Below are 15,593 nucleotides of genomic sequence, written 5' to 3' on the forward strand. Positions count from 1 at the left end.
CATAGCTAAATCTTTGTGCAAAGATGTTAATACTTTTAACTAGAAGTTAGGTTCTGCATCTTGGCCTGGTGTTTTCCAATTGGAGGCTTTTCTTAACTTTGTTTCAGTCTCTCTGGCTGTTACTTCATCACATTTCATATCCTGTACCTTTAAACTTCTTAGTCTTTCTTTTACTTCTTCTAACCATTTAGCATCTTTGTTATGTTCCACATGATCTTCATAAATATTTCTTCAAAATGCATCTATTTCTTCTTTTTGGTGGCCTTTCAATTCCTTTAACCTTCTTTCCCAATTCTCTGTAAAACTTTTTTGGATCATCAATAAATTACTTATTTTGTACTTTTCCTTTATATTTATCTGCATATCTTTTAAGTTTTTACACCAGTGCTGAGATTTTTAGCTTGTTATTTCTGATAGTGCATGATAGATCCTGGTCAGTTCTAATACTGTGCATTGCTTTTATTATGTTTTTCTTTCTTAGTATTTCTGTTGATCTGTTCCCTTTTCTATATTCTAACAGTGACACGTTGTCTTAATTGCTTTATAGTTTTCTCTATTCGATACTTCCATGATGGTATTCAATTTTTCCCCTTCCTTTCCCTCACTACCATGTGTTCTTGTGGTAGAACTTTATCAGTTATTAATTTAGCTGCACAATAGTATATCCTGTTTACTTCTGTTATATCACATGGATTTCAATAGACAATCTTAATTACTGTGTTCATTTATTTTATGAAACTTCTGACTTTTTGGGTTTTACTGACCTTCTGCAGTCTATTTCGTTCATTGATCTTAATATGTCTATCTATCTCTATTCAATCAAGTAACTCTTCTCCTAGCTCATTTTCTTCTAAACTGAGGACACATTTTTTATTTTCCATTTCCTGTGGGACATTCTATAGAAAGTTCTATAGTATCTTCCTATGGCACATTTTCTTCAGTTTCATCCTGTGCCATCTGTTGCTCTGTCATATGGGAACTTACTAGCTTATAACTCCTCAACATTGACTGCATCAGCGTTTCCACAATTTCCTGGTCCTTCCCTTGCTGTTCAGCTTCAAGTGAATGTTTATACTGGTTTCCTGTGGAAGGCTTTAAAATATCTTCATATGGCACCTGACCAATTGCTTCCCATTCCACTGGTTACCCCTTAATTTGGATATCCATTGCTCTGTCCTGTTGTTGTGCTTTCTGAATTAGATTTTCTACACTGCATCCTTCATTTCACAGGTACTCCATAACCTCAATTTCTATTTCTTTAACTTCTCCATTACTGGTCTCCTTTTCTACTTTTCCTCTTTGTCTTCTTATTTTTTGAATTGTAAAGTTTTTCATATCCAGATTCTTTTGCCTGTATTTCTTTTCAAATATCTTTGGGTCTGCCTTCTTTATATTGATTAATTTGGCTTTCTCCTTTACATAAATATTGCACTATATCAAATGTCTCTTTCTTTCCCATGTCCCTATTTCTTCTTCAGATGTCTCCTGATCTTCCTGCTTCTCCTTACTTTGTGAACTCTTACTGTGATGTAACCTGTGTTAGATCTTCTTCACCAAATCCTTTACTTTGCAGGCACTCCATTACTTCAACTTCTATTTTTTAACATTACTAATCTTCTTTTCTACATTGCCTCTTTGTGATATTATTTTCTTTATTGTGAAATGTTCCATGTCTGGATGCCTTTGCCTGTATTTCTCTTCAAATATCTTTGGGTCTGCCTTCTTTATATTGATTAATTTGGCTTTCTCCTTTGCATAAATATTGCACCGTATCAAATGTCTCTTTCTTTCCCATGTTCATATTTCTTTTTTATACTTTTTGAAAATCTCTTGGTTTTGTTGTTTATATTTTCGCACTTCCTCAGATGCATCTTTTTCCAAACAGATCAATGTTTCTTGATCTATATACAGTTTTTCACAAAACTGCTGAATACAAATTTTTATTTGAAGTTTCTGACAGTTTTTCTTGTGGAAGTATTTTTCTTTTCTCTAATTTCTCTCTTAATCATCTGTATGTCTTGTGTCTGGAAATTCTGGGCTTTTTGCATAATACTAAATATACATAATTTCTTTCTTATCCTCAACAGTCCACTTTAACATCTTTATGGCTCTTCTTTGGCCTATCAGTTTTTGTGGACTACTACTTCCTTCCACAATGGGGGGGGGGGCATCCTCGACCTGGGCCTGGTCTGGCCCCATTGTAGGAATGTTCCCATATTTTGAGGATTCTACACTGTCATCTTTTCCAGTCCTGGAACTAGTGTGCCTACCAGGATTGGGCACTTTTTTTATCCTGGGTCTTGTGCACTCAGCTATCTTTCTAATTTTTAACTTACTTCTGTCCATGATATATGCTATATAAATACAGTCTATATCAGTGTCAGTACTCCATTATGAAAAGGCTAATGCGTGTCTAGGCCAGCTGATGTAGATGAGAGTTACTGCATTTTTGAACTCAGTGACACATTGATTTTCAATATTATATCTCTATAGAGGTGTATTGTACTCCATCAGGTATGTATCCATTTTGTTAACTCCATAATGCATAGGCTAGAATATAGTTAAGGATAATGTGACATAAATCTATATGCAATTTTTGATCTGTAATCAGGGCATGGCCTTGTTTTTCAAACCATAATCAGAGGTACGGAGGATGTAGAGTGGGCTGAAAACATAATGTTATGTGATAACTATGGACACATTTTTCATTGAAAGTTCCTTTAATAGCACTTTCAGCATTTCACAGTTGTTTGGTTAGCAAAATTGGTTATTATCATGTTATTTTGCTTTTTTGGGAGGTGGGGGAACAAAGATGAGTTCCTGCTGTGGCATGAACTAGAATGGACTGTTATTTTGTGTGTGTGAGCATAGCTGAGTATCTGTTATGGCACAAACAAGGATATGTTCCTCTTGTTACTGTCCTTGTTTTGTACCCTTCAATGTTGTTTTTTCACCCCTGTTGAATCTTTAAAGTTAATCAAGTGGGAGCACTGACAGTCTTCCTTTACTGCTATATTTGTAAACAGTTTATTTGTACTTATGTGATCCTTATATGTCTTATTATGTTAATGTCTTTCAGGACACAAAATGCCCATTAGATGTAGGCTGCAATTTACCGAGGCTGAGAATGACCTAATCACAGAGGGATTATGTCAGCATCGTGTAGTACTGCTGTCCAGAGGGAGGGCCAATATGTCTCAGCATCCAGCCCTGTGCATCACTAAGCAACAGACATGATGACAGCTGCAAGGATGCATGCAGCTGCAGTGGCACATGAACACCAGATCACCAGTGGTAGGTCTGCTGCAGAACCTGCTATCACTGCCACAGAGGACTTCCTGGCCAACACTGCCACACAGGACATCTCCCAGCAATCACCAATCCAGTATGTTCTTGATATGGGCACCACTCCTGTGTCTCAAGAGGAGCTTCCAGGTATGCTTTGTTAGATCATCATTAGAATACCGTGCCATTCTGAAATGGTGTCAATAGTTTATCAGTGTGTGTAAAGTTGTTTTTTTTTTTGGTGGGGTATTTAAGATAGCTGCACTTTTATGCTTATTTTGAGGTTGTCAGCCACATTGGTATTACCTCCTGTCATTCTCATAGGTTCATACTAGGCAACTGCCATTGTTAAATATATTACTATAAGTTACTACTATAAATTAACTATACTACTATATACATACTGTTAAATATAGTGCTGGTGTCATCAGTTCTTCCTTTACTTATTTCAGGACCATCAGCTATTGCCTGCAGCTGGTGAGCATAATACATTTATGTCATTACTATAGATAAATATCAAGGTATCTTGCTAATATGTCCTCTCAAGCCTGTTGCATGCTGTACTGTCTGTATACATGTCAACTGTACAGATTTTTGCTGAATGTCCAGATTTTTAACTCATATTTCTTGGCTGTAGTTCATATCATAGTGATTTCCTGCCAAATTATTGACAAGTCATGAAAGACTGAAGACATAAACTAATGACGGGATCTGAGTTTCACACCTCATACTCTTCATAGATGTCATGATAAGCCAAAATCTGTTATTCTATCAACTGTCTAGGTTTGTAAGAGCAATATTTAAAAACTGATCCTATTCTTTGTCCTTTGTCCAGATATCTTGCCCTGAGGGGCTGAGAGGTATAACTGTCTGTAATAGTGACAGCAGTGCAGATTGTTTAGCATATATTGCAGCATGGTAGTACAGGTACTAATGTATTTCTGTGCTTCTTCTTTTTATCACAGGTGATCATGGAAGTGGTTTTGTTTCCCCTGTCCACCTGATGTCATTCATCCAACTCTGATGATGATGGTGGCCAAAGTGAGGTACTTCTGGGGGCTGCAGAGGCTGCATCTGACACAGAGGTTGACTCTCAGTGATCCCCCTCATTTTCCCCATACACAGACAGTACACCTATGCATTCCCAGTCCACTGTGTTCACAGATATTGGAGTGGTGGAAGGCAAGGACATTGACCAGGAAAGTGTAGATACCACTGCTTCAGAGCCTGTCATCTCAGACTGTAGCCAAAGTGTTGGCAAGGTGCCATGCAAGAGGCTAGATAAGGGTGTTTGGAGGAGGCCTGGCTGTCCCTCCTCCACCTGGTGCAGATGTCTCTTCATGTGTAATGCGATGTATGTTTAGGGCTGTCATGGAGGCACAGGCACATTCAAAAATGGTTTCCAGACAAATGCTCAGGGTTCTAGCTGTGGCACTGTCTGATACCTATGACTGCCTCTGCACACACTCACACACCTTTTCTGTCAGCCTAGGCCTCCTGCAACCCCACACAACACCTTGTGCAGGGATGATAACTGTGCCATATCCCTGTTTTCTATCTTTTTGATTTAGGGATAGTAACACTATGTGTCTGACGCACAGAGTAACTATTTACAGAAATAATGATAACATATGCATGAGTGGTGCTGAATTGATGATTGCACCTGTCAGTTATATTGTACTTGGCCAGTTAGACAAATGCTATAATTATTATTTCACTACTTTACAGCGGATGCTCTCATAAGGGTTGTGAAGTTAACAACTGAAATGTGAATCATACAATCTGAAGTTCTCCATGTAATTCTTTTTATTACACAGCTGTGGTGCTCATCAGAAGTCACAACATCAGACTGAGATAGCAGGATTGTAAGTATGCACTGTATTCAACTGTCATTAAAACAGTAATACAGTATATCAGTATTTCTGGCATGTATATCAACATAGCTTCATAGGTATATAGGTTGTTACCAGGCTATTGACCTGATGGTGTTTAGAAGCCTAACCATGAAATCACAATATAAAATTCAGTGTCAGATATCATGTATGCCAAGATTATCTAGCAAGAACTACCCATGTCCAGGTGAGAAGCAGGGGCAATGCAGGGCAGAGATCAACTGTTTAACATCAAGTCATCCAGGTTGTGATGAACAGTGTCATGTAGGTGCTCAGCATTCCATTGTTTTGGAGCCTATTCCAGAGTACTGGCAACCTATGGGAGATGTATTTGTCCCTCCAACATGTACTATATATGTCAGTCTACACTGATGGCCCTTGAATAGCTGGCTGTATTCCCAAATGATATATGTATGGGCATCATTTCCATCACTACTGGGTCAGAAAACGCACTATAAGGTATACATAAGTCACCCCAAAGCAGTCTATATCATACTATGTACAGTGACAGCTACATCAGTCTGTCTATATTCGACACATTTGACAGACTGATATATATTACTTGTACATCTCTGAGGTCTGTCAAGTTTCTGCAGGTGTCTGTTACAATACATAGCAAAGGGAGCATTGTTTTCCAGAGTAAGCCTGAAGATGGATGACTGTAGTGTATTTAGAAATGAATGTGATACTGGTGCAATGTTTTTTCTAATCTGATGCAATATTTCGAAAACCTTCCTCATAACAGTAGACACATGTTGCAGTCTGCTTGTGTTCACAGGTCTATAAATTCAAAATTGGTGATTAGGCTATTCAGGGTTATGTCATAATAAGCTGGAACATTATTAATACCAAAGGAAATGATGATGCATTTATACAATGGTTATTTAACAGCACATAGTTGTCATCAGTCATTTGTCTGTGTATGCCCCTTTGGAACAGCAATCACATTGTTAGGGGATAAAATGATAGCACCTAAGTGTCATTTAGCCACAAACTTGGCTAGCCACAGACACTCTGAGATGTAAATGGCAAACATGAATGGATACAGCAGTGACACTTGTGGTGACCCATGGGTAGCAGTGGGTGATGGTTCTGCTGCTAGAAGTCAACTCTCAAACTTTGAATGAGTGTTGATTGTGAGCCAGTTTGCAACCCACACAGCAACATAGCAGCTGGCATTCACCTGGCTTCACTTCACACTGATGCACAAAATGTGGCATTGTGTGGAAGGCCTTGGCCAAGTCAAGAAAGACAAACTAAAGGTTGCACACACATGCTATGTCTCTGGTCACATAACTGAATTCTAATAGTTTTAGCATGCACAACCTTTCCTTGAGAAAACCATGTCATGTTTGGATGTCAACACTGTTCTTGTATCTGACATCTATAAAACTCCATTCCATTGACTCAGAGCTGAGGCTTGTGAAACTTAAGGGACTATAATCACATGTGTATGTTGATGATCACCCTTGTGTAGGGTAAATAGATCTCTGATATCACATCTGTGTGGATAAAGGCAGTACTCAGATTGAATATGGTGCCTATTGCAGTACTTTAGAGGTTATGAACATTAGTAATGCATGCCAGAATGCCATCTGGTCCCATGGAGGCTGGGTTCTTATTCTTGGAGAGAGCAGTAATTACTTTTTCTTTGTAGAGGGAGGCTGGATGTGATGTTGAAGATGTGTTGTGGCAAGCTTGCGGGCAGGTGGTGGGATAAATTTTAATCCAAGCATGTGTGTTAGCTGGTTTTCATTTTACCCAGGTTCAGTGTGTGCAATACTATCCACAATTAATTCGGTACACATCTGAGCTATACCTTTGATGTTGCAGGTGCAGCAGAGGAAAGCCTTATTGCTTTCCTTGGCTATAGTTTTGAAATATATCCCATAGCTACTGTATGAGGATTTTACAAGGTGTCTTATTGTCTTTCTCAGGCTGGTGATGTTAGTCTTCCAGTTTGGGATTTAAACTTTTATATTAGTAGACATCGGCCTTGTTTGCTTACTGTATACTCAAGTAATGTCAATCATTCATCAACATGGTTATAATTTTCTTAAGGATCTCTCTTTGATCCTATCAGTTATGTCTGTGTCTATACATTTGTGTAGATGTTTATACAGGTCATTAGGGTATACTTCACTATACTTGTCAATGTTCTCTGTGGAAACCGGAGTGTGAAAGATGATTATACCATCCCTTAGGATGGCGAATTTATATTGAAAAATGTATGTGCAGCTGAGCTATCATTTTTAAATTCCATACATATTGCAAATTGTGAACAAAATACTTTATTGTTGGAATGACACAGTGCAGCCCCTAAACATGAGGGGGTGCATTGGTCAGTGCTATTTGTGAGGACTAGATCTATAATATTACTGACACTTGTGGGGTGTTGCAATCTTAGTTCTGTGGCATATGAGTTATCAAAGTCCAGGAATTATTATGCAAGTGAGTTTTAACTCATATACATTTCTCAATCAATGCAGTTATAGTTCTAGACATCCCCAAACAGTTTGTTTTGTTCAACTTTAATTGTTATAAGTACTTATAAATAGACTGTGTGGCCTTTCATGTTCATGGAAGGGGACATAAAACTGTTAATAACATGGATGTACATGGAGTCTACACTGCTTGATTTTAGGTTGTTGGATTGCTCAGTTATGTTGGTTTGCTTCATTAGCTTAAATTTCAGCTATGTATGCTGAAATTTGCATTCCATGAATGTTTCAGTATTTGTGCATGAGTGTGCGTGGTTTCACGCCCCTACATGGAGTTTACTGAATCTAAAACTTGCTGCGCCTGTGTATGCATCATGTCCCGACATGCTGATCGTGTAAGGTTTATTGAATTCCTCTAATTATATTTAGACATTCTTGGTTTTGAATACTCTTTAGCCTCAGTATCTTTTATATAGTTTTGATTGATATATTTTGAATCACATAGTGGTTATTGGCTTTTAAAAGACTAACTTATATACGAATGCTTTGTTCTGAAACTCCTGTATCATTGAGGATGAAAGCACCAAATTGATTTGGTAAAGGTTTTATGTTCATTTTACTAGTGCTCTTTTTGTTTTTGTCCATTTCGTTTTAACCTCTGTCTTTGGAGTTAATAATAAGTGTTGTGTCTAATATTACTAATGAATGCCTAAATGTATGTGCAGACATTGCTGCATATTCATCTGACTTTTAAGTTCTCAGTCATCTTAAACTGATTCTAGTCTAGTAGCACTACAATTGATAGTATTTACAAGTAACAACCTTGGAGTAAACTAGTCAACTTAAACTTGTTCCAGTCTAGTAGCACTAGCAAAGCTAGAACCTCCACTGAGTGATGTCCCAAACCTCTTGTATCAGAGGCACATGGGATATATTCAAATGACCCTTATGAACATCAGGTGTTTCAGCTAATTGGCAATTCTGAATGCCCATGACTTGTTTCATCATTTTAATGGACAATTTCAGGCCAATAAAGCCAAATCCAACTAGCTGTGGATATGCATATTTCGGCCTTGTTATGACCTCATCAGCACAGCACAAGCAGAGTGACTAAGCATAAGAAACACAGGGCTGTTATACCCAGCTGATGTCCATTATCATTAGGGTCACTGCAAAGATATCCCAAACAACAAACTAAAACAGTAAGTGAAAAGGTTACCGAAAAACCAATCAGTAAAAACAAAATGAAAACTCCAGCAAAGCTAGAACCTCCACTGAGTGACCTCCTAAACCTCTTGTATCAGAGGCACATGGGATATATACAAATGACTCTTATGAACATCAGGTGTTTCAGCTAACTGGCAATTCTGAATGCCCATGACATGTTTCGTCGTTTTAATGGACAATTTCAGACCAATAAAGCCAAACCCCACTAGCTGTGGATATGCATATTTCGGCCTTGTTATGACCTCATCAGCACAACACAAGCAGAGTGTTTGACTAAGCATAAGAAAGGGAGGTCACTCAGTGGAGGTTCTAGCTTTGCTGGAGTTTTCATTTTGTTTTTACTGATTGGTTTTTCGGTGTCCTTCTCATTTATTGTTATAGTCTAGTAGCACTACAAAATATAGCACTGACTAGAAACAATCATTTAGCTACACTAGACAGACACCAGTATCATGCACTTGTGTTGTCCACCATGCAAGGTTTAAAATTAAAACTTTCAATAGCTTATATGTAGCGTGTTTTTTAAAATTATTACTGTAAGTATAAACATATGGAATATTTTATGCCTGGAAGTGTCACAAGGGTGATCCCAGAGAAATACCTGGATGTATCACCAGAGTTTAAAGAGTTTTTAAAGTCTAAATTATAAAAGGCTGGAAAATGGATGTGAGAAACCAGAGCCAGCTAGCATTGTACTTTCTTTTTGCTGTAAGAAAGGTACCCAAGCCTCTGCTGGATTCACACCATTAGAATTACTCTGCTTCAAATATCCCTGGGGTGTGTTAGGTATAGCAAAAGAAACAAGACAGGAGGAAAGTCTTTGAAAGTGTAATGGATCATTTTTCAGGCCAACAAGTCAAGTTAAGAAGTATAATGCCTACAATAAGAGAATATATGGAGAAACTCTGGTGAAACAAACAAGATTATATAACAAAATACCCTTTTCAGACAATTCAAGCTAGGGGATAAAGTACTCCTGTTAGTACCCATGGATGAAAATAAATTCATTATGAAGTGGTAGTGACCATCTGAAGTTATAGAAATAAATGAAGTAGATTATAAAGTGAGAAAACTTAAGAAGATGAAACCAAAACAGTTGTACCACATAAATGTTCTGAAATCTTAGAAAGAAACTGAAGTTTCTATAAGTATGTTTGCAGAAGAAGTTCAGGTTCCTACATATATGTACTGAAATCATGAGAGACTTTACCAGTATCACTGAAACAAGAAATGAAGGAATTGGCAGTTATGACTAAGGGCATATTCTTGAATTTGTCTGGCAACATTAGTTCAGTGCAACACAATACACTAACCATGCCTGGCTGGAAAATAAATTTAATACCACAGCAGATCTCAAAATGCTAGCACTAAGCAGTTGGGGAAAAAGTTAAAGATAAAGTTTAAACTTGGTGTTATAGACAAATTCCAAAATGAGAGGAATAGATCACTTGGACTGGTCCCATCATTAATACGTTTTAAGGTTTTGCAGTGACATCAAAAATTTTAATAGCAGATGACATACTACTCACCCTGACCATATAAAAAAATCTTTAAAAGAGCTGGATACACAGGTTGAAAAATGTTCTTTTATCATTTTACATTTTAATAAAACAAAATCAATTTTTTGATATTGAATAGAAAAAGAGATTTCCTGATAGAAGACAATCAAATAATTGGCAGACAAGTTTCCACATTAAATTATTTAGGTATTATCTTAAGTATAAACACAGAGGAAATCCTAACTATAAATTATAATAATATTATAAGCACAATAAAGACTAATGTAGCAAAGTGGAACAGAATGTTTTTAACTTTTGAAGATAGGTTACAGCTAACAAAGATGATACTATTCCAAAAAATTTTATATATAGTACAAGCTATTCCTGTGATACCAGATAAACACTTTCTGAAAGAAATAAACACATTACTATTACAATTTCTTTGGTATCCCAACAAAAACAGAATAGCTGTTACACATCACATCAGACCCTGGGAACAAGGAGGGATTAACTTTCCAGATATTGAAACTTATATTAAGGCCACTATTTTTAGAATCATTATACATTGGATAGATCCAAATTATTCTTCCAACTGGAAAACACCATGTACTATCATTCATATTACTGAAAATACTATATTAAAAAATATAATGCTTGATGATTACATTAATAAACTATGGTATATTTTATGTGCTAGTTTCTAATATAACCTAACTAAACCTACTAAATTAAAAATCACAAATGATATGCTTAACTCATTTAAAAAATATATAAATTATAACATAGACATAAAACTTTAGATAGAATTGTTATATCCTTTTAGTGTTACAAAAAACTTTCATAACAAGATACATAGCATGACCTTCACTGCTTGGGAAGCAAAAAAGTGTACTTGTTGGCAACAATGTATCAATAATCAAAAAGTTGCAGATGGCCAACATATAATAAAAACATATGATCTCGCCTCATCAGATGGCTTATACTTCAAAGTGTATTATTATACACACAGGATCTATGCAGAATAATCAACATTTTTTTAAAGAAAGACCTAAAATTATAAAATATCTGAATGAAATAATTTATAGTAATCAAAATTGGGGAAAAATAACTTTGAAATTATATAAAATTTTAATAAATTATAAAGTTAAAACTAATTAGAAGTTTTAGAACTTTATTACTAAAGGACATCCAATAAATGTATCCATGGAAAATAAAGCTAAAATATTATACTCTATTATATTAACATCTAACATGCAATTCTGGAGAATCTATACATGGACATTTCTGCATAGATCATTTTATACTCCTAATAAATTATCCAATTTTAATTCTTCTAATAGTGTCACCTGTTGGAGATGTTTAGAAACATGTAAAGCAGATTGGATACACGTATTTCATGATTGTATAAAAGTTAAGGAATTCTGGGAAGATATTAGTAACTTCATATAAGCTATATTTTCATATTCATTTGTATTATCCAAGTCTTTAATATTATTGAACGTCAATGAGAATTTGGATCTGAATAATAACAATTTATATCTACTTTGGAATATACTAGCAAATGCTAGGGAATGTATCTCTAGGAAATTGAAATCTAATACTGAACCATCTTTTGAGGAATTTTTAGCACTTTTGAAGGAAACTGCATTGATGGAAACCAAAGTAAAGGAACTAAGGATTATTCCCAAGAAATGGAGCAACAATCCATGAAAAAAAATATTATCTCTCATTGAGAGATTAAATTTGAACTTAGACTCTTCATAATTGTAAAAAAAAAGATTGGAAACACTATTTCTCTTTTAAATTATATCAGCTTGATTAGTTTGGAAAATTATGTGATTAATTTTCAGGCCAAATGTAAATATTGTACATAGTTAATTATTTTGTTTTAATTACTAGTTATCATGTATTGAGTTATATGATATACCTTAATGAAAAAAATTATAAAATACTTTTTGAATAAAAACAAAAAAAATTTAATAGCATGTCTAAATGTGATTCATATTCCATGTCCTTTGTGGAGTAACTGATTAGAAAATTGGCAAAGCTATGTATCTGTCCACTTTGGACTGAACAAAATGACATCACAAAATATCACTAGCTGAAAAAGCTAAGAAAAAGTTATGTTTTCCACAACAACTGAACTCTTTCAATACATAATCCTGTCCTTTCTTGACCCCATGGAGTACCTGCAACATTGCAGAAGATGAAGAACACAATTCTGAAAACCCATACTAGGTATGCTGGATGGGACAGCCATCTCCCTAATCTTCAAGCCATCTTGGCTTGCATATGTGAATATGAACTAACTACCAACCCAGCTAAGTACAAATTAGGCATGGCAGAAGCTCACAATTTAGGTTTTATAATCAGTCATGGAACAGCAAAATTACAGATTAAGAAGAATGAGGCATTACAAAATGTGTCCACATCAACTACTAATAAACAAATTAAGCCTTAGGCCTGTAAACTATTACTCAGATTTTATTCCAAATTTTGCTGACATTGCATGCCCCACGACTAACCAGACCAATGGTAAGGCTCCCTTGAAAATTAAATGGCTGGATAAATAAGAAGCCTTTAGTTACTTAAACCTATGTTGTACTTGGAATCTGTTTTAATTGCTTCAGAGTTCTGTATTCAAATCACATTGTAGGCTTCTAGCAGTTGATGCAGAAAATTAAAGACGTGAGCTGGTAATGATTTTTTCCTGTGATCCAAGGTTTGAAGTTCCTTAAACTCCATTTATCTAACAGTGTGACTCTAGGTAAGTCATGTAACCAGTGCTCCTGGGCAGAGTCTGAAAAAAGATCCATGGAGATTAGTGCTCTCACCTGGTTAACAAATAAAACAAGACAGGCAGTAAGCTGTGGGCATGTCTTTAAAATTTTGAAACTGCATGACAACTAATAATCTTATTGTCCAAAAGTATTCCAGATATCAGTGTTGCTACTTTTAGAAATATCTTCCAGAAAAAGACAGCTACATACTGTTTGCATAAATGATTCACATGGGTAAACTAGTAAATTGCCATACATGTAATTTGCAAAGAAGCTATAACAAGTTTCATGCATAGTCCAAAAATCCCTAGAATCAGCATCAGTAAAAATTATTGCAATTTGTTTTTTCAGTTGGTAGAATCCATCCATCCATCCATCCATCCATCCATCCATCCATCCATCCATCCACAATCCTTTTTTTTTCCATTTTTATACATGGAGGCAGGGTATCACTCCAACAGTGACAATCATCTAAACCCAAAGTTTACACTGCCGGGTGGTTAACATTGCCATGGTTGTTCTTCCATAGCACATACTCACATCCACACTCACACCTATGGCCACTTTAGAGTGTCCAATCCACCTACTCTATGTCTTTGGAATGTGAGAAGAAACCAGACCACCTGAGAAAACCCACACAAACACAGGGAGGGCATGCCAACTCAGCAGAGAAGGCACTCCAGCATAAGCCTCTGTGAACTGTTTACATATTAAACCAAAGTATGCACTAATACCACCTTATGATTAGAACAGTTAACTAAACATATAACATTTTTAACCCAAAATTAGGCTATCTGATTGACTTTTATCTCAAAATATTTCTTAAGGAATCATTTTTGTAAGTATAAGCTCAGAGATTACTAACCTGGCCTTTGCAGAATGCTTTTATCTCATCAGCTGTGACTACTTCTCCTTCTTTTATACGTAGACAAGCACAGACTTCTTCTCCCATCCTTTCATCCTTCACACCCACAACCTGCCAAAAGAAATGCCATATTATTTATTTATTTATTTATCTGGTATTAATTATCTAAATAAACAATAGTTTGCGCATATGTATATTTTCAAAGGTTAATGCCCAGTTATTAATTTATTCAGTCACACAGCATGTAAGATTAGGTGGCAGGATAGAAATCCAGATTATCAAGCTACAGTTTATTCACATCTTAATATTGTAACTACTAGACATGTTTTATGGTCTCTTACCCCAGTATCGCTGTCTACTGCTGGGCCTACCAGCCATTCCTTTTTTATCCCTCAGGCTAACACCAAATTTGGGCTGCGGCTGGTGTGGAATCTAAGGGTATCCTGAAAAGGGTGTACTCTCAACAAATGCTTCTGGGGGGAGGGTTTTTACATTATGACCTATCCTCTTGTCCCTCTCCCCCTCACCTACGCTAATTTTAGAAACTCGTTAAAGGCCCATGCCTCTCCTCAGGGAGTGACAAGATGTGTATCCCTCCCCTCCCTCTGGAATAGACATGCCCATTTCATTTCTGTTCCTCTGTCAGTTGCCCAAGCTGACAGTCAAACATGGGTCAGACAGATCACTGCCAGAGCTTTCTCTCTCTCTGCACCATCAGTTTGACTAACTCTTCCAAATTTTAGTGTTTTTACATAAATGATGGGGCCATGTCATTCATTGAAGTTATTCCTTGCCCTCTACAGTGATGCTGAAACAATCTGGTAAAATATGGGACCTTCAGTATTTTTAATGACTACATTGTTACCTTTAGGAAGATACACACACATACATGTGCATGTGATAAGGGGCATTGCATCTCCCTATATACTAATGCTGACATGTTTTGTTCCCATTCTCTTACAGATTTGTTGGTTTATAATGTGCATTTGTATGTATCTGGTGTTTGTGGGTGTGTTTAGGGAATGTAAACTACTGCCAGGTCATAGTACCTCATTCTCAGTTATACGTACCTAAGAAGCCATTTTGGTCTCAGCACACTTTATCAAATCTCTCTTTCAAAGACAGTTTTAAAAAACAGCTGTCTTCTTAGCTGGTTGCTTCCAGCTGTTGTCAAATATCTACTGTTGTACCATCAGGGAAAGTATGAGAGTTCTCATTTTATAATGCTTAGCCATTAAATAAGAAGCCCCCCTCTGAATAATGGGACTAAGTTTTTGTATGGGCATTCATAGAATGCAGGACTTAAGTAGGGTTTGATGAGGCCATGACAGCAACAACTGTATTCTCCATCGCAGCACACTGGCCAATGTTTCATTCCAGGAGAATAATATACTACATGTAAAACAGATGTGACACTTGCTGTAATAAGTACTAGTATGCAGCAATCTATATTGATATATGTAGGAAATGAAAAGATTGTAAACTTCTTACCCCAAATCTACACTGCTGATGTTGCTGAATATTATGTGCTGCTACAAAATGCAGCAGTTATATGCAGTAACGGAGAAAAATAACAGTACAAGATCTGTAGCAGCACTCTTCTG

The 15,593-nt window shown here is 36.2% G+C and overlaps 1 protein-coding gene across 1 annotated transcript in view; it reads right to left on the bottom strand.

The window, feature by feature from the left end:
* The window catches only part of LOC122817287 (medium-chain acyl-CoA ligase ACSF2, mitochondrial-like), a 1,325,947-nt gene that overhangs the window by 21,746 nt on the left and 1,288,608 nt on the right, over window positions 1-15,593 (bottom strand). The window contains exon 14 of the mRNA XM_044090513.1: window positions 13,990-14,100. Within this exon, the coding sequence (XP_043946448.1) occupies window positions 13,990-14,100 (111 nt within the window). The remainder of the gene's footprint in view (window positions 1-13,989; window positions 14,101-15,593) is intronic.

Source organism: Protopterus annectens, chromosome 12.part0 (assembly GCF_019279795.1).
Source record: "Protopterus annectens isolate FY-2018-M chromosome 12.part0, PAN1.0, whole genome shotgun sequence".
Lineage (NCBI taxonomy): Eukaryota > Metazoa > Chordata > Ceratodontiformes > Protopteridae > Protopterus > Protopterus annectens.